The sequence below is a fragment of the Paramisgurnus dabryanus genome, chromosome 13 (genome assembly GCF_030506205.2).
Source record: "Paramisgurnus dabryanus chromosome 13, PD_genome_1.1, whole genome shotgun sequence".
Lineage (NCBI taxonomy): Eukaryota > Metazoa > Chordata > Actinopteri > Cypriniformes > Cobitidae > Paramisgurnus > Paramisgurnus dabryanus.
This window is the reverse complement of record NC_133349.1, coordinates 5,967,465-5,986,300: the sequence shown is the minus strand read 5'-3', so window position 1 is coordinate 5,986,300 and position 18,836 is coordinate 5,967,465. Positions and strand designations below refer to the sequence as shown.

At 35.2% G+C, this 18,836-nt stretch overlaps 1 protein-coding gene across 1 annotated transcript; it reads right to left on the bottom strand.

Moving 5' to 3' along the window:
- Positions 1–446: 446 nt before the first annotated feature.
- Positions 447–4,102, bottom strand: fxyd11 (FXYD domain containing ion transport regulator 11). The gene is made up of 7 exons (XM_065298794.2): positions 3,969–4,102; positions 2,211–2,252; positions 1,429–1,461; positions 1,287–1,301; positions 1,056–1,130; positions 919–943; positions 447–771 (listed from the first exon to the last, which is right to left on the bottom strand). Exons 2-7 carry the CDS (start codon positions 2,239–2,241, stop codon positions 744–746), a joined length of 207 nt encoding a protein of 68 aa, XP_065154866.1. The 5' UTR covers positions 2,242–2,252; positions 3,969–4,102; the 3' UTR covers positions 447–743.
- Between the last annotated feature and the right edge of the window lie 14,734 nt (positions 4,103–18,836).

Genomic DNA, 18,836 nt, shown 5'->3' with positions numbered 1-18,836 from the left:
TAATTTTTAGTTTGTTGTGCACGCTCACGCTAAATTTCTCTTCTAGTTGGAAGGGCACTTTTATGCAAAGGGATTATGCAAAAAGAGATTTTATTACAAGAACAGTACAACAGTGATAAATAAATCAGTCAATATATAAAAATAACAAATATTATTTTATTTTAAAAGACACTTTTATCCAAATCAAATTATGCAACTTAAACTATACATTTTATTATTATTGTGTGTGTGTGTGTGTGTGTGTGGACTGAACCCATTTTCTTGGGGTTGCAAGCACAATGGCTTTACAGTACCAATTGAGGTACAGTGACACAAATTTGAATATTATTGTGAAGTTATCCAGGCCTCCTACTGAAACAAGCATTTAAAGAGCTCCAGTTTGCAAAAGGGTGGCCTATTTCTCAGTCAAAATAACCTGGGGCGTAAAAATGACTCAGACATGCAAGTTACAGGACCAGAACTGAGAACCTTTATTAAAGCACAGAACACAGCTGTTGGGTGTTTCATCTTTCACATGGAGAAAGACCTTATATCCTTTATATAATGAAATTGAGATTTTGAGCAGTTTGGTCTTTGGACAGCGACCAGAATAAAATAAATAGGCTTTATAAATAAAAAAACAGAAATTAAAAGGGATAAAAAAAAAATGTTGAACTAGTTTTCCATTTTGTAGTTTTTAAACAGAAATAGGAAAAAAAACTCAAGGCTGTAATAAAACTTTAAGCAGATGAAATGTTTGGTCCTTAAATTTGGCTGGCATCTTCACTGCTCCTGGATCAAACAGAAATTTTATCAGGTTTAGAAAAGGACGTTACCTTTACTTTTAACTAACAGCATTAGTATGCAAATATATATGACTGTATTTACTGCTTTACTGAGATGTAATTGTGTTACAGACAGTAAAAACAGGTGACCTACTTTCTCTTTGGTTTGCACTGTCCCCCTGTGAAGAGAACAATCTGTTACTCTTTCTGTTATCATAGGTGTAAATCATAACATTTCGTTGAATAAAATATATATATATATATATATAAACTAAGTTATAGGAAACTTACAACAGAGAACTGTAACTCCACCAGCCACGAGCAGAGCTGTGAAGACCAAACCTCCAATCCTCAACGCTTCATAGTCTAAAAGAAGAAACAGGCAAAAGCTTAACATCAAAATAATCCCTAAGCGAAAGTCTCAAAATTATATTCTTAAATATATTATATACGTGGTAATGTTTTATAAACATCCATTAAATAAACAATGACATTGAAAACATGAGTGTACAATTTACTTACTGTAAACAAATGGATCTGCGAAGAGAAATGAGAAAGGTTAAACTTGTTAAAAACTTTTAAAAATGTAGCCTAATTAAATGCATTTATTTATTTATTGTATTGTTTTGTAAATATAAAAAAATTATAATTTGTTCTGCCTTACTTGCTTCAGCTTGACTGAATAGCGTCAAGAGGACTGCAAAAGAAAAATATTGAATATAAATACAAAATAAGAAAATCTCTTTAAAAAATGCAATTTACCAATGAAATGTTGCAATTTTTTGCTTAAAATGTTGCTTAAATGTTTTTAAATATTTAATATGAAACAAAGCATAATTATCTATCATAAATATATTTTTTATCATGAAAATACATATTACCACAAAAAAAAATTTTTACATTCAATTTACTCATTTTTTTAAGCTAAAAATAAAAAATAGGAGAAAAACTTTAAATTTAATTGTAGCTTAGATAAATTGATTGCAACCAATTACCTTAAAAAATTAAGTAAATTGAATGAATAATTTTTAGTGTACAGTATACTGGACATTAATAATGCAGTCAAACTATTTTTGGTCACACTTTATTTTACGACATCACTGTTACAGTGTAATTATACATTTAAGTACTAAGTAATAATCATTAACAACATGTACTTACTTTAGGGTTGGGGTTAGAAATAAGGTTTGGTTTAAGGGTTAGTTGCATGTAACTATGCATAATTAACTGTTATTACTAATATAATAACATGTAGCATGTGTAACAAAGACACCGTAAAATAAAGTGTTACCCTATTTTTTTATATAAAAAGTAACATCCCAAATAAAATAATAAACTCATTGTCTGCTTCAAATGTATGACCTTCAGGCTAAGGTCACAGGTAAGTTCATGTGTTATTGTGTGACCTTTAAGTCTGTATATATTATGTAAACAGTCATGATTTACCTGTAAGGACTAGTGCTGTGAACTGGCTCATTTTAACCCCTCCTGATCAAAGACAAAAATAAGAAACAATAAAATATTCACTCTTTAAAAACATAGGATAAAGACATTACTAAATTATTAGAAATATGTATTTCTAAGGTATAAAGTCAATGCCTTATGTCACTAGCTACTTGCAATAAATCTAATTTGACATAATTTTTCCTTTCCCACGTGCATGGGGACAGCGAGACCCACGAGATGAGGAATGTTTGCTAAGACGCTCCAGCTGTAGGTACAGCTGAGAGAAAACAGAGCTTGTGTTTTGAAAGTAAACATAGAAGCTATGGGTCAACTCAGTCGGGATGCGACGAGTTCCAGGACACTGCTGGTGTACCCTTGAACGCCTGGAGGTGTTTTGGAAAGTTTACCCTCCCACCTCCCAAAGTTATGGAATCAACTCTGGATCTGTAACTCAGTGACTCAATGATTCTTATGGAATCAGATTTTTCTATGTGAACTGCACATGATGTTAACAGTGTTGATTTACATTAAACACCATTTTTATTTCAATAGTTTATCTTTTAGACTATACATATAAAGGTTCAGTCATGCCAGGAGAACCATTTTTGGTTTTCCAAAGAACCTTTAAAGTTAAAGATTGCTAAAAATAGCATTTTTCTTACCTTCTTATAGTCTATAAAACCAAAAATGGTTATTTATAATGTAGCACTTTTCTTTATTATATTATTGCATTTTTTATTTAATAAATGTATTAATTTATATCTATACCACGGGCCTGTTGAATGCTTTATTCTGATTGGTTGGGAAATGTTTCTTGGGTGTTGATTATTTTTCTGAAAAAAATGCACACCTAACCTGTTAAATGTCTTAAAATACCAATGTCAGAGCAATGTCTGCGGAATAATTGACTTCGTGACGTCATGACTTATTTGACGTAACGGCACTCTGTGCATTATTTGCGAATAATTCAACGGCTCGTCGTCAATTATTCCTAACGTATATGAATGAAATCATTCTCAAAATTGCTTGCTTTGCCACTTGATGTCAAATGTAATCTGGGTCCTGAAGCGAAATCAACTGAGACTCACTAAGTAATATGACACCTATAGCACCTGTTACAGTTACAGTGCATTATATTAAGATTTCCATAAACCCACAGAAAGTCCTGAGGTCCTTTTAGCTCTAATATATCTCCAATAAAGTCTTAAACACAATTACATTGTGTAAGCAACCCATGCACCTTGAATGTCACAATCTGAAAACTCCTAAAAGAGTCAGAGACCTGACAGACATTTTAAATGGTTATGAAGTTCACATTCGTGTGGCAGAATCAGCATCTACACATGTACAAGGTCAAGTTTAAGGTCAAACTGAACAATTGGTCTGATTCTGAGACAAAATCACCAATAACTTTCAATTAAATGATTAACTCAGACGTTACCATTACTTATTGAATCACGAAAGGTAATGAATCAAACATTAATGAAGACATTTTCCATTGAACGGTGAAATCAATATATAGCACTATTAGAAATAAAGGTACACATTTGTAGCTAAAGGGTGCATATTTATATTTTTAAAGATACATTTTAGTACCTCAAAGATACAAATCTGTGCCTATAGTACATATCAGGACTCTTTTTAAGGGTATCGACCCAGTGAAAGCTTTGTACCTTTATTTCTGAAAATGCACAATGAAAAAATTGACTTTCCTAAAACACACGTCCCATTGATCCCAACCCATCACCATTGTCTTACCTTGTCGAGGAACAGGTGGATCTCAGAATGGTTGATGTTGGTTGAGACTCTTCAGATAGGCTGATCTCACAACCTTTCTGTCTTTTCTATAACCTTTCACGATAACCCCTCCTTACTGTATACACATAAACAAAGCACCTCGTATCAAATGGGTTCCTTTTGGGCGTGCGGACCACGTCATCATGTCCACTGTTTAGACCAAAACATGACTAGCTGTTTATAAGTTACACAGGGATGAAATTGTTTACGATGGAAGCTAACGCAACTCAATGTCCTTTAAATGTTCTTCAGTTCAGGCATCACCCAAAATGTCCTTTAAAGGTTTTTGTTACGGTATTATCAAAATGAAATCTTTTAGGACTGGATGACTGGATAAATAATCGTCTATGATCCTAACAGAGGTCTAACCCCCACAGCCGAATGCTAGTCATGAAAGCAATTATAAAAATTATTTGTTAAAATGATAAAGATGTGCATATAAAAGGCGTGTTTCATGAACCATACAATATATATCCAGAGCTTTTTATATTGAGATTTGTACCCGTTGAGAGGCATCAGGTCCCTGTTAAAGACACCAGCACAAACCAACATGACGTCCAAACTAGTATGGCCTGTTTTATACAAATAAGTGCTCGCAAAACATAAACTCATCAACACACACATAACCAGTTCAAGCTGTTTCACTTAAATGATGGCTATGTGATCAACCAAAAGAGTTAGTCATACACTAATGAGCTCCTAATGTAAAATTAATGTAACATTCCTCCTGTATGGGTCGGTGGTAGAGCATTGCATTAGCAGCACAAAAGGTCCTAGGTTTGAACCCAAGGGACACACATAATGATAAAAATGTATGCACTTTAAGTCACATTGGATAAATGAGTCTGCGTAATGTAAATCTATTCTTGATATCCTTGTGTGCCTATTATGCAAAGGAACTGGCTTTACTTTTAACTATAATTTAGCTGATGATGCATGAGTTACATGAAACATTCAAGTGTAATTTTCCTGTAAACAGAGGGAGAAGTACTTAATCCATAACATGTCCTAGATCAGTGGTATAAGGTGGGTCACGCAAAGTCACTGGCTGTTGAGGTGAATTACACAATAAACAGTTTAGCCCAATTTATGACAAGCAATGACAGTGGTTTTGATATCTTACCATAAGGTATTGCAATTAAACTTGTATTTAACATTCTTCTAAAAGATAACACATTTGTATTTTTCCACTTCCATTAAAAAATATTTGGATTATTTTTGAGATTATGCCTCTAAGTGGGTCAGGGAGTGAAATGTCTTAGATTCTGTTAACTCTTTCCCCGCCATTGATGATTTATCTTGTCAATTAAAAGAAAACATTTGCATAAAAAAGTTTTCCTGAGGAGTGTAATATATGATGCGTGCTAATAATAAATCACAGAGACTTAGATTAACGTGACACTAGCGTTTACTTCCATTTCTTACTCGGTTAGTTACAGCTCAGGTGCGACTCAACTCCAGCACCTCCAACAGGTAAGGAGTATTTATACACATTACTATACATCACATCTCCCCCTTTAAATGCATAACTTACCAAGCAGGATAACAAACATATTACTATGGTTTAACTGTAGATATCACAAATTGCACTTTGCTGACTTTCCACACAAAAGTACACTCAAAATTAGACTATAACTTAAATCTGTATTGAAGTTATAATCAAACAAACAATAAAGACACCCTTTATACATCTATCCACAATATTTTATGGCGAAAAGAATTTAGGTGGTTTTATCAGTCTGCCACATCGTGATCTCTTAAATTGTCCTTCATTAAGTCCAGTTGGTGTTAGAGGACTTTTCATAGGTGACCGTACAGGTGATTGCAATGGAATTTCAGTAGCAGTAGCAGATTCACTGTCTACTGTAGGAAAGTCATCCAGATCTAGAGAGAGTGGAGTCATTTCTCCAGTTTTTAGCAAACACCGTCTGTTTCTCCTGAAGATGTTTCCATCAGGCGTTTGAATCACATACGATCTAGGTTTTTCATGACTCCTCAGCACAACTGCTGGTTGCCAGGTATTTTTTACTTTTACTCTTACATTCTCTCCATCTGCTAGAAGTGGTAACTGTTTTGCTCCACTATCAAAATAATGTTTTTGCTTTAGTTGCCTGCTTTTGATGCTCTTATGCACATTGCCATGAAGTTGTGGTTTCAACAGGTGTGCTGATGTAGGCAGTTTTGTTTTCAATCTTCGACCCATAAGCAATTGTGCCGGAGACAATTTCACACCATCTAACGGTGTATTCCTGTATTCTAATAAAGCAATATAAGGATCTCTCTGACTTTCCTGTGCTTTTTTTAACAGGTTCTTTACTGTCTGAATTGTTCGCTCACTTTGTCCATTCGACTGCGGAAATCCAGGACTAGATGTGGAATGTACAAACTCCCAATTTTCTGCAAACGCTCTAAATTCTCCACTTGAGAATTGAGGACCATTGTCCGACACCACTTCATCTGGAATTCCATGTCTCGCAAAGATGGATTTGAGAGCAGTCACAACATACTTGCTTGTTGATTGTGTGAGTTTAACAATCTCTGGAAATTTTGAAAAGTAATCCACACACAGTAAATATTCACCTTGGTTAAAGTGAAACAAGTCTACTCCCACTTTCGCCCATGCTCTGTCTGGAATGTCATGGCAGATGAGTGGCTCTTTGGGGTTACTACGTCTAAAAGTATTACAGATAGGACATTTCAACACTAAATCTTCAATTTGGCTTGCCATGCTGGGCCAGAACATGACATCTCTTGCCCTTTCCTTACATTTAACCACACCTAGATGAGATTCATGAACTCTTGCCAGCATATCAGCTCTCAAACTTTGTGGGACTACAAGTCGCCAGTTCTTAAAGAGTAAGCCATCGGAACAGGTAAGTTCTTCTCTGAACGTCCAGTATTTTTTTATTTTTGCTGAAACTTTTCTTATGTCAGCAGGCCATCCTGACTGAACTAATTCCATAACAATCTTTAACTCTTCATCTGCTGCTGTTGCAATTTTGAAAGTATGCAGCTTCTCTTTTGAGATTGGCAAAAATACTGCTAAAGAAAGTACTTGCAACTCATCTTCTAGGAGTGACTCAGTTTGTTCTTTCAAATATGCTCGGCTCATTGTGTCTGCTATATATAACTCTTTACCAGGCTTAAAGCTGACACGCAAATCATAAAGCTGCAATCTCATCAGCATTCGCTGAAGTCTTGGAGGAGTTTTGTGGAGAGTCTTTTTAAACACTGTTTCCAAGGGTTTATGATCAGTCTCCACTCGAACTGCCTTACCATAGATGTACTGATGAAATTTTTCACAGCCGTACACAATTGCCAAGAGCTCTTTCTCTATTTGTGCATATCGTTTTTGACACTCAGTAAGTGACCTTGAACCGTATGCCACCAGATGTCCTTCTTGCAGCAACACTGCTCCTAGGCCTTCCGCACTAGCGTCCACAGACAATGTTACCTCTTTATTGACATCAAAATACTTCAGTACTGGGCCTTCACTCACAAGTAATTTCAACCCATCAAAGCTCTTCTGTTGCTCTGATTCCCAGACTCAAGTTCTGGTCTCCCAATGGAGGCGTGGGTTCAAATCCCACTTCTGACACCTTGTAATATATGATGCGTGCTAATAATAAATCACAGAGACTTAGATTAACGTGACACTAGCGTTTACTTCCATTTCTTACTCGGTTAGTTACAGCTCAGGTGCGACTCAACTCCAGCACCTCCAACAGGTAAGGAGTATTTATACACATTACTATACATCACAAGGAGGTTTTACGTTCATCTGTAATACCGCGATTATCCTCTAGATGGCGGACTTACCCAATTTAAAAAAAAAACTGAAGCAAAAACATTATTTACTTATTTTAAACTATGTGTATGTTTTGATAATCGTTCTGAAATTACTTCACAAAAGCGCAATTATTTCAGCTTTTTGCCAAAAATTTAATTTTTAAAGAAAAATACCCATATTTAAAAATTTACAAAAGGAGAAAAAATATAGACAGGATGAAACATTTTTTCCAGTTTTGTTTGTTTATTGTTTGTTTGAAAGCAGATGGTTTGTTCTTTCATTTAATATATTTGTATGCTTATATATTTTAGAAGAAAATCTTCCTGGAAGGCATTTGTGAGACTTGTGCAACTTAAGTGAAAATCATAAAAAATGCTGGCAGGCAAATAAATAAATAAAAACAGCTGGCGGGAAATTAATTAAAGGCGTTCTAAGCGAATCTGCGAGACGTTAGTTTTTGTTGACGTTTGAATTGTTTTCAAACAGACGGAGCGTAGCTAACTCCTCCCTCTCCCTTCCGTGCTTTCATGAACGCGCCCAACCCCCACCCCCAAATCCTTCTTGTCGTTTATTGGCTGGAATACTTTGTTTTGTTTTGTGGTGCTAGGTTTGGCCACTATGTTGATATTGCCGTTTGTGAAGCCTGGGCTGTCTACAGAGATCGCTGTTTTTTTACAGTTTGATCAGCGGACAGGCAGCAAGCAGATAGTGAGGAGATGTTTCCGGTATGTAACAAAAAATGTTTTATGGTCTAAAACGCTTCAATTCGCTTAGAGCGCCTTTAATAGAACTCAAAGGTGTGGTAGGCATATTCTAGTAAACGTTGTTGATATTTTAAATCACCCAAAAAGGATCTGAACTACGGTGGCCCTGAAGTGCAAACCACAACAACAAATTACTAAACAACAAATAAAAAAACATCACAACAAATTAAAAAACACTGCAACAAATTAAAAAAAACAACAACAAATTAAAAAAACACTAAAGCAAATTAAAAACCACTATAGCAAACTAAAAAACACTACAACAAAATAAAAAACAAATACAAAATAAAAACACAACAGCAAGCTAAAAAAACACTACAGCAAATTAAAAAACACAACTACAAATTAAAAAACACTACAACAAATTAAAAACACAACTACAAATTAAAAAACACTACAACAAAATAAAAAACCATAACAAAATAAAAAACACAACAGCAAGTAAAAAAACACTACAACAAATTAAAAAACACGACAACAAAATAAAAAACAACTACAAAATAAAAAAACACTACAACAAATTAAAAAACACAACAACAAATAAAAAACACAACTACATTAACCTACCGGTAGAGGTAGGTCCCAGTGGGCAACATGAGACATTGCTGATTGGATGACACTGCAGTTTGGCTTTTGAACCGGAAGTTATTCTTCCTGTAGCGCGTGGTTTGGAGAGGAGGAAGGACAGCAAAATGTGTTGCCCAAACTGCGGAAAAGAACTGGTTGAGTGTCCCCGAACTTTTGCAGCGGCTGTGGCAAAAGGCTTAAAGAAATATCTACAATCGGAGACACCCAACAACCTTCGAGTATAAGTTAATAAGAATAGTGTAATGCTTACGTTGCTTGTGGATGTAACGTTAGCTTACTACTTTCGTTAACAGTTTCCAGACCGTACCCTTAGCCGGCCCCAGCAGCTGCTACATTTGGGTCATCTGTAACATTCATGTTTGAAAAAATGCGCTACAGAAAGAATAACTTCCGGTTCAAAAGCCGAACTGCAGTGTCGTCCAATCAGCGATGTCTCATGTTGCCCACTGGTACCTACCTCTTCCGGTAGGTTCATGTAGTTGTGTTTTTTAATTTGTAGTTGTGTTTTTAATTTGTTGTTGTGTTTTTTAATTTGTAGTTGTGTTTTTTAATTTGTTGTAGTGGTTTTTATTTTGTAGTTGTTTTTTATTTTGTTGTAGTGTTTTTTAATTTGGTGTAGTGTTTTTTAACTTGCTGTTGTGTTTTTTATTTTGTATTTGTTTTTTATTTTGCTGTAGTGGTTTTTAATTTGCTGTAGTGTTTTTTTTATTTGTTGTTGTTTTTTAATTTGTTGCAGTGTTTTTTAATTTGCTGTGGTGTTTTTTAATTTGCTATAGTGTTTTTTAATTTGCTGTAGTGTTTTTTTTAATTTGCTGTAGTGTTTTTTAATGTGTTGTGGTGTTTTTTAATTTGTTGTAGTGTTTTTTAAATTTGTTGTTGTTTTTTTATTTGTTGTTGTTGTTTAGTAATTTGTTGTTGTGGTTTGCACTTCAGGGCCACCGTACTGAACACCCTTTTGATAGCCACGCCCCAGACATACGTACGCAACCCAGGCAACGACTAGGATAGAATTTGCTGTGGCAGCCGGCCAAGCGTATGATGTTGTAAATAAGTGAAAGCAATGTGTGTTACTAGTAATCCAGGTCAAATGTGTTTTGGTAGTAGTGCATGTTTTAACGTGCAATGGTTTTGCTCTGTTTCACGCGAAAGGTGACGTTCAACAAACCCGGCAAAAGAATAAGAGCTCGAAATGTCGCAGAGGACAAAAGCTGGAAAGAGAAGACATGTAGCAGGCTCAAAGATTTGTTTAAATCCTGTAGATGTTTGATAAAACTGAGCGCTCTATCCTCCCTATAATTAAGACACACCCCTTACTGCTGATTGGCTACAAGTATGCCCGACACACTTTTCCAAACCGTTTTTCAAATATCGCTTAACCCCTAAGTACCACAAAACATAAAAAAAAAATTTAAAAGACTGATTATTAATTAAACTCAAAAGAAAACATGCTGTATGTTCCCTGGACCGGGGTTTCCCGCAGCACTTTTTAGTTCGGGCGGCCCACCTAAGCTGGGATACCCTACCACCTGGTTGTCCAAAAAAAAATTCCACCAAACGCCACATGGCCGAAATAAGAGGCCGAACATGGTCCGTCACTGTCTGAAGGATAACTAGCCTGTTGATAAAACATTTAATTCATTAATAATCTAGTATGTGTTCATTTTCTCAAAATTGAGTTTTATTTGAGTGTTTTAAATTAAAATATTTTTATCATGATGCATACGCCCCGCCCCTTTGATTGCCACGCCCACCTGCACAACCCTACCACCTTAACTAACAAATTTTCTGCGGGAAACCCTGCTGGACAATTTTATTTATTTATTTATTTTGTCGAACAAACCTGAAAAGACCCAAACTATCTCAAGTGTGTGCATTTGGTCTGCCACTGTTTGCCACAGCTTGCGACATTGTGTCACTTGTGGTAGGTTAATTTTCATTGAGCCAGACCTGTCAATCAATTTTGAATGCACATTTTAGCAATTACCTTGGTGTCGTCGTCAGACAATAAATGAACATAAATGGAGCAGCGGGCCAAATTGGTTGCGAGGTTTCTTTCTGTCTGACTGGTGCGTGAGGGTCTGCAGACATCCTTACACGTCGGTGACGTTTATATCCAGTCGGGTTCTAAATAATTTCCAATGGGTCAGGTCGGACTCGGGTTTATTTTTCTCTGGAATGTCTTGGGTAGGGTTTCTTTAAAAAAAAAAAATTATACACAGGTAAAAAGTGATTCCGGGGATCTTGTGTCAGGTACATTTCTTTTTCACATGTGTTCTTATTTTGTAACACCACAATAAAATGTGTTATTTACCACCCAAACAAATTTGAATTAGTAAATAAATAAATTAGTAAATAAAGCAAATAAAATAAGTTATCTTGTAAAAACAGTCAGGATTCTTTGCTTTCAAACGCTGGGGGCGTGTCCGCTGCCGGAAAACCATGCCCACTAGTGAAAAAAGTTTGTTTTAGGGGCGTGGTCATGCTCAATGGCTCCAGTGCGGCATCAAGACACTGTTTAAGCCCCACCTAAATAATCACAGAAATGTGGATAAACTGTTTATTGTGTAACTCCACATTTCAGTACTACATAGTTCACAGTCTTCGTAATGTGTTTCAGCAAAACATTTCATTTATAATGTTATGATTAAACACTTACCTGAAATGACTTTAACCAGACTTTAAGCAATGCATATCTGAACTGTTGCAGTATAATGCATTCAGAAAACAAAAACTCCCTACTGCCCCATTCCAGAGTGAAAGAGATTTCTAACCTCAGTATTTATTAGCACACAGGCTGTTAGGGAGGAGTTGCACTCTAGGGTGCAGTACTGTATGTCAGGCAAACACATAGATTAGGAGCAGTCATCTGTAAGACTCCAATTTTATCCTACGGTAAATATCATCTTAGTCAAAGTTATCTTCATGTGGTTAATAGTGAAGTATAAAAACTGTCACGATTTTTAAAAAGCTTTAAAACATTGCTGTGTTTTATACAGTAGATGCTGAAACTGTACATGGCATAGCTAAAGAAAAATAATCATGGCTTACCTATATTTTGTGATTTTATAAAACCAGCAACATTTCACAATAAGGTTGCATTTGTTATTTGTAAATGCAATAGCTAACATAAATGAACAATGAGAAATATTGTTTATCAGCCATAAGTCTTATCTATTTTTAAGCATTTATCTATAATTCTATTTGGCATTGGGTATTTTTTTATTTTACCCATTTGTGTAAAACTTGTGTAATGTTATTGTTTTGTGTTTTTATTGTTGTTTTTCTTTGTGCAGCACTTTGTTGTTTTTAAATGTGCTATAGTAAATAAAGATTGTATATTGTATTAATAATCTTGTATAAATAAAGTTAATGTTAATATCAGTACAGCTGGTATTTGTTGACATTACTTAATGCATTAGATAACATGAACTATCAAAGAACAATAATTGAAACTAAACTTAAAACTAATTAAGATGAAAAAAATATTGCCATTCACTAACATAAAAAATATGAATAAATGTTACACACATTTATTGTTCATTGAAAGTTTATGTACGTTTATGCGTTTACTAATGTTAACAAATAACAACCTTACTGTAAGTTTTACCATCAAATTGTATAAGTAAATGCCGAAATTAACGTAAACTAAGATGAACACATGCTGTAGTTAAAGTGACTGTAACTGTAGTTTTCAACCTTCATAATATATTTTCAAGACCCTTGTGATGGTACTTCGACTTAAAATAGGTTGAATGACATGTCTACTTAAGCCTGACGGGGTCTGTATCTCTTTTACTCGTACTTTTAAACTTGGGGTTTCGGGTAGTAACCCGAACACACAAAAAAACTAAAAATATCTGCTTTACGGCATACGTCACTTCCTCCACTTCCTCAAATTCGGACGTGAGAGCGCAACTATTTATTTTCCTGATGTTTTTGTCATGGCCGAAGCAGCAACTAAGAAAAAGAAACCCAAGGTTTTGTCGGAGGAGACCAGAAAAAGAAAACGGGAGAGTGACAGAAAAAATAAAGGAAGAGGATCAATATTGGGCCAGCGTTCGCTCGCCGGCATGAACTAAAGGAGGAGGAGGGGTTCCTGACCGATGCTGACTTGGCCGTCATGCTTTTGGACTAGTAAGTAATGTTATATTGCTTGCATATATATATATATAAGTCTTGTCTGGCACCCGAACACTGTTTTTTTTAACATGAATTTTACTGGAGGCTACTTGGAGAGTGTAGAGAGAGACTCTTATGTCACGTGACACTGTGGTGCCGTGGTGGCATTATGGACCTATGACATGATCAATCTGGGTTCGATTCCCCTTTAAAGCAGTTTTTTATATAAACCTTAACCAAGCGACCACCATTACAACTGGCTTGTAAACGTGAGCTACGCAATCTTTTGGCGTTTAAAAAAAAAGTAAAACCCATGAAATTATATTCATATGACATGCTGAAAGGCACACTTTGTGACCTAAAGAGTTGTCTTCTTTTCCTTTGCGAAAGTGCTGCAGCGCTTTTGGCCTCTAGGGGCGCTAGACATGAAAATACATAGTAGTGGCCTAAAAGTTTCACGGTGTGCCTTTAAGATGAACACATGCTGTAGTTAAAGGAAAGCACAGTTTTTCAATATTTTACTATGTTCTTACCTCAATTTAGACAAATTAATACATGCCGATTTTTTTAACAAATAAAAAATGAGAACCATATTGTATGGCGGAAGAGCACTTAGTTTGCAGCACTTCGACTTCGAGCGCAGTAATATTGACGATGTTTGAGCGAGAGGAGTAGTCAGAAGTGATGATGTTACTGCGCCGAGGTCGAAGTGCTGCAAACGAAGTGCTCTTCAGCTATACAATTTAGTTCTCATTTTTTACCCACTTAAAAAATCCCCACGTTTTATTTTGTGCCACCATACTTACTCGTGGAACTACTCATGAAACAGTCTTTAAATAAGGAAAACATGGAAGTGTTTGGTGGCTTCTAAATTCATCCCTGTTTGGAACCTAAGGAATGAATGGGGCTAGGCTAAATGCTAACACATTCATGACGCGCTGTGCAAAGATTAAGTGCATGCATTGAATAAATATAGGTATGTATTAATTTGTCTAAGTTGACGTAAGAACATAGTAAAATATTGAAAAACAGTGGTGTTTTCCTTTAAGATGAACACATGCTCAGTGTTAGTTCATGTTAGTTAATGCATTATGAAATATACAACCTATTACTATAAAGTGTTGACATGAATCCTATGCACTAACAAAATGTTATACCATTTTTAGATTTGTTTTAGTTTATTTTTCCACAAACATTACATTTTATTAGAAATTGAAGGTAAAAGGAAATACATATTATCTCGCAAAACAATCAATTCGTCCAAAAGCATGCTTACAGAACAGAGATTTGTACACGTCTAATGGGTTTTTACAAGGTCAGAGGAAGAATACAAAAGTAGGAACCTATTTGTTTCAATTAAACATTTGTTAAAAGCCCAAAAAGTAACAAACTTATTTTAAATGCAGAGGAGAAATCTACAAAACAAACATTAAAAGGTCAATGGCTAATTTTATTTTATTATACACACCGAATTTATAGTAAATTTATATATTTAAAATCTAAATTGTGACCTAACAACATAATAGCACAGCTGAGTCATGTTGTAATGTGACGTTTAAAAAGTGTTTGCAACAGCTGAAGCAAACATGCAAAAATAAACAAAGTTTTTTTAAAAGGGTTTGACGTGTAAGATTTGAGAATAAACTTTAGAAACTCAAATGCTCGCGGATGAATATCCCTTTCTTAAGAATATACACCACACTAATGAAGATAATAGCCTAATAGTGGCTTTAAAAGCATAAACTGATTAGAATAGAAACATTCACAGTCATTGCTGGGTGCAGCATAACACCTGTGCACCACTGCTTTTGAATATTTACTATGTTCTTACCTCAACTTAGACGAATTTATACATGGCGATTTTTTTATCAGATTCAAAATGAGAACTATATTGTATGGCGGAAGAGCACTTAGTTTGCAGAACTTCGACTCGGGCGCAGTAATATTGACGGAAGTTAGAGCCAGAGGGGGAGGAGTCAGGAATGATGACGTTACTGCGCTGAGGTCGAAGTGTAAAGATTTGAGAATAAACTCTAGAAACGATCAAGTTAAATGCTCGTGGATGAATATCCGTTTCTTAAGAATATACACCACACTAATGAAAATAATAATGGTGGGTTTAAAAGCATAAACTGACTAGAATAGAAACAGTCACAGTCGGGGTGCAGCATAACACCTGTGTCAATATTGACTAATCTACTATTGATCTGTACAGCGCAAATGATTGAAGTACAGCTTGTGTCATGCATTTTTGTTTTTATTTAAATGTGCATATAACTAATAAATTTGCATATTTACTACTAAAATACATTTAAAACGAAAAATTACTAACTAGAATATGTGCACAATAAATAGTACGACTATGACACAACAGTCTCTCCAAAGCCAAGGTTACTTTATCATTCATTGAACCAAATGTCTACTATTAAATCACCCAAAATTTGCATTTGTATAATGGACAGGTGAAGTTGCTTTTGCCTTAACTTCACTTGCCGAACCAGAACATGTTCCTGTATCAACATCCATCTTTTTTTAGTTTTTGGGTAGGGAGTATACATAAGCTAAAGACTGATTCATAGTAATGTTGCATTAGGACGGAAGAAGGATGTCAATACAGGAGCAAGACTGCTGGATTGTGTGACAAAGTACTACAGACGCCCCCTAATGGACAACTAAGGAAACTGCAGAAACAAACTCTCCTGTATAGACAGCAGAAAGCTACTTTTTTGGTTGCAAAATATTTATATGCTGTATATTATACACATTTATATTGTTCATATTTTAATAGGTGTGTTATAGTAATGATTAACCCTTTAAATCCTTTTTAACAAGAAGCATAATGTAGGTGAAGATTTGTCGTTACTCCTCAGTTTAAGCTCCCTGTCCGGTTTGAAGGCCGCCCACTGACCCTAAAACACAAAAGAAGAGCAGGAAACTTTAGTAGCTCGATCCTTGTAAACAACCTGGTCTTTGTATCACATCACTAAAATCATGTTCATATAAAAAACGTGTGTCAGAACTTACGGAAGCATTGCTGTGCTCTCTCTGATCGTTTCAAAAGGACATAAACCACACCGATGGTGATCATACATGACAAAAATCCTCCGATTCCATATCCGATGATCCTTCCGTAGTAACCTGAATTATCTATAAGAGACAAGCACACGGATATCAAAGTCCATTAAGGGATGTAACCAGAGTATTGGTTTCAATGCTATAATGGCCTTTACTGGTTCCTATTGGGATAGAACTGGGGATTCACTACATAAAGGGAATTTGTAATGGTTTCACTGGTAAACATGCTGTATGATGGCGCATTTAATGTGGTAGTTGAAACAATTCGACCTACCGTATACATAAAGAAATCCGTATTTGTTGTCTAGACCGCGGGTCTGACATACGAACATGGTTGCATTGTTTTCTTCGGTTAGTCCTGTAATGTCCCAAATAGCAACATCTCCAATGCTTCTTGACTCACAATGGGCCCTCATAGACTAGGGGAAAGATTTAAAATGTTTAATACCAGAAACATTTCCTATTGCTGGTAGAGTATTACCAGTCACATTTTTGGACACTTATAGTAAACAAATCTGTTTAAGTATGTAAGGGTGCACCCATCTAATGACGTTGGCTGAAAGAATGAGGTGTAATTTAGGCAAATTGTGGCTGAACTGGAGATGTTAAAATGTAAGATGTGATTTGTTTAACATTTTGGTCACACCTCATATTTCCATTACTCACATGTGTTGGGGAATTCTTTTTTAAAATGGGATTAAATTTGTAAAAACTCAGCTTTGTGATTTACCGTTTTGTAAAAATACTTTGCCACCTTAAAATTTTTTGTTAAATCAACTCAGATTTACAAGTCATGTCAACAGAGATGAGAAAAGTCAACTTAATTTTATAAGTTATAACAACTCACCTGTACTTATAACAACTCATCAATAGTCAAGATAAAGAACAGTAAGTTGAAATGACTTGTAAATCCGAGTTGATTCAACAAATTTTTTTTTTTAAGGCAGCAAAGTATTTTTTACAGTGCATAAAATAAGACCATTCTATAAAAATATATCCTTGATATCTTTAATTATACGACTTTAACGTGGATTTCACAGACAGGGTCACAAATTAGGAATAATATTGTTAAAGAATAAGAAAGCGTGTCTAAACATTTGACTGATAGTGTAATATAGCATAATAAGTTAAGTAGTGGACACTTATGGGAGTAATTCACCTGTGCTGGTAAGTATGTTGTTTTCTGTCCTGGACACGTCACGGTTGAGTTTACCGTGGATCCAATGATGGACAATTGGACTGTGGCAGGTTGTACTAGCCCAGACACACCACATTGAAACGTTACACTTTTCCCAGTCTCCGAGGTCAGATTTTGAGGAAGCAGAGTGTATGATTGGCCTAGAGACAGAACATTGGCTTTCACTGATTCTTGTTGTGTTGCGTTTACTCATTTGACTAAGAAATGACGAACTTTTGACTATTCCAATGACATCATCTGTACACAAAACTTTATCTTTAAAATGTACCCATTAACGTCTAAAATCTAAATTATAATAATAAGCTTTATTTTATATAGTGCCTTTAAAGTTGCATCTCAAAGCGCTTTACGGAATCATAAAAATATATTATAAAGTACACATACATCAAATTTAAGAACATATAAAAGAAGATGCATACAAATGGAAATACAAATCACTTATATGCTAACCTAATAAAATAAGTTTTAAGTGAGGATTTAAAAATACTTAAGAGAGTCGGCCTGTCGAAATCAAGAATTTATTAAATAAAAATATATAACACCATCATTTTAAGGCATTATAATAAATAAGTCTGAAAAACAAAACATTATTTGTACAAAATTGAATGCTTAATTTTTACGTTTTTTTTTTCTTTTTTTAAATTTTTTTTTTTTATATTTTAACCAACTTTGGTTTAACAGTACTACAGCACTTTCAATGCTTTTGTGTCCAAGAACAATTATAGCACATCCAAACATCTAATCTACCACAAACACCATCACTTTCTTCAGATTTGAGCTTAAAATAAAATAATAATAAAACGCACCTGTTGTATGTGAAGCAAACTGCAGCACCAAAACCCCAAGCCAAATCAGATGGGAAACCACTTGTCCCAATAGAGAAACCTTCATCCTATTCATTTCACCAGTTGTCAACGCATAAACCGTATTGTGCCCACTAACCAGGGCCACAAGAAGTCCTTTAATTGATCCAATCCTTCACGTCCAGAAGACGAGAGCCGTGCGCTTTCACAGTAGTTACAACACTGAAAGTGATGGAGGATGCTAATTTGCAAGGAGCTCGTCCAAGTATCTTTTTGGGTTGGGCTGGGACATACCCCGTTCCAACCTTTAGCACGATGTGTAGAGGCTCTCTCTACACTTCCTTGTATGCTTAGCACTGATTTCCTTATGGTTTCCCTTGCTTCGGCTCTTACTAAACTACCATTTGAGTACAAGGTATTTTACTGCCAAAACAGCGATTTAAATTTACATCAGAGGGACGCAGTTTTTCCACCCAGCACAGGTTCCATGAA

Excerpts from the sequence above, each read along its gene's own strand:
- fxyd11 (XM_065298794.2), bottom strand. The coding sequence starts at position 2,241 with ATGAGCCAGTTCACAGCACTAGTCCTTACAG. Across the intron at positions 1,462-2,210 it reads CACAGCACTAGTCCTTACAG|TCCTCTTGACGCTATTCAGT; the intron begins GTAAATCATGAC and ends TTTCTTTTGCAG. Across the intron at positions 772-918 it reads CAGTGCAAACCAAAGAGAAA|GAGCAGTGAAGATGCCAGCC; the intron begins GTAGGTCACCTG and ends TGTTTGATCCAG.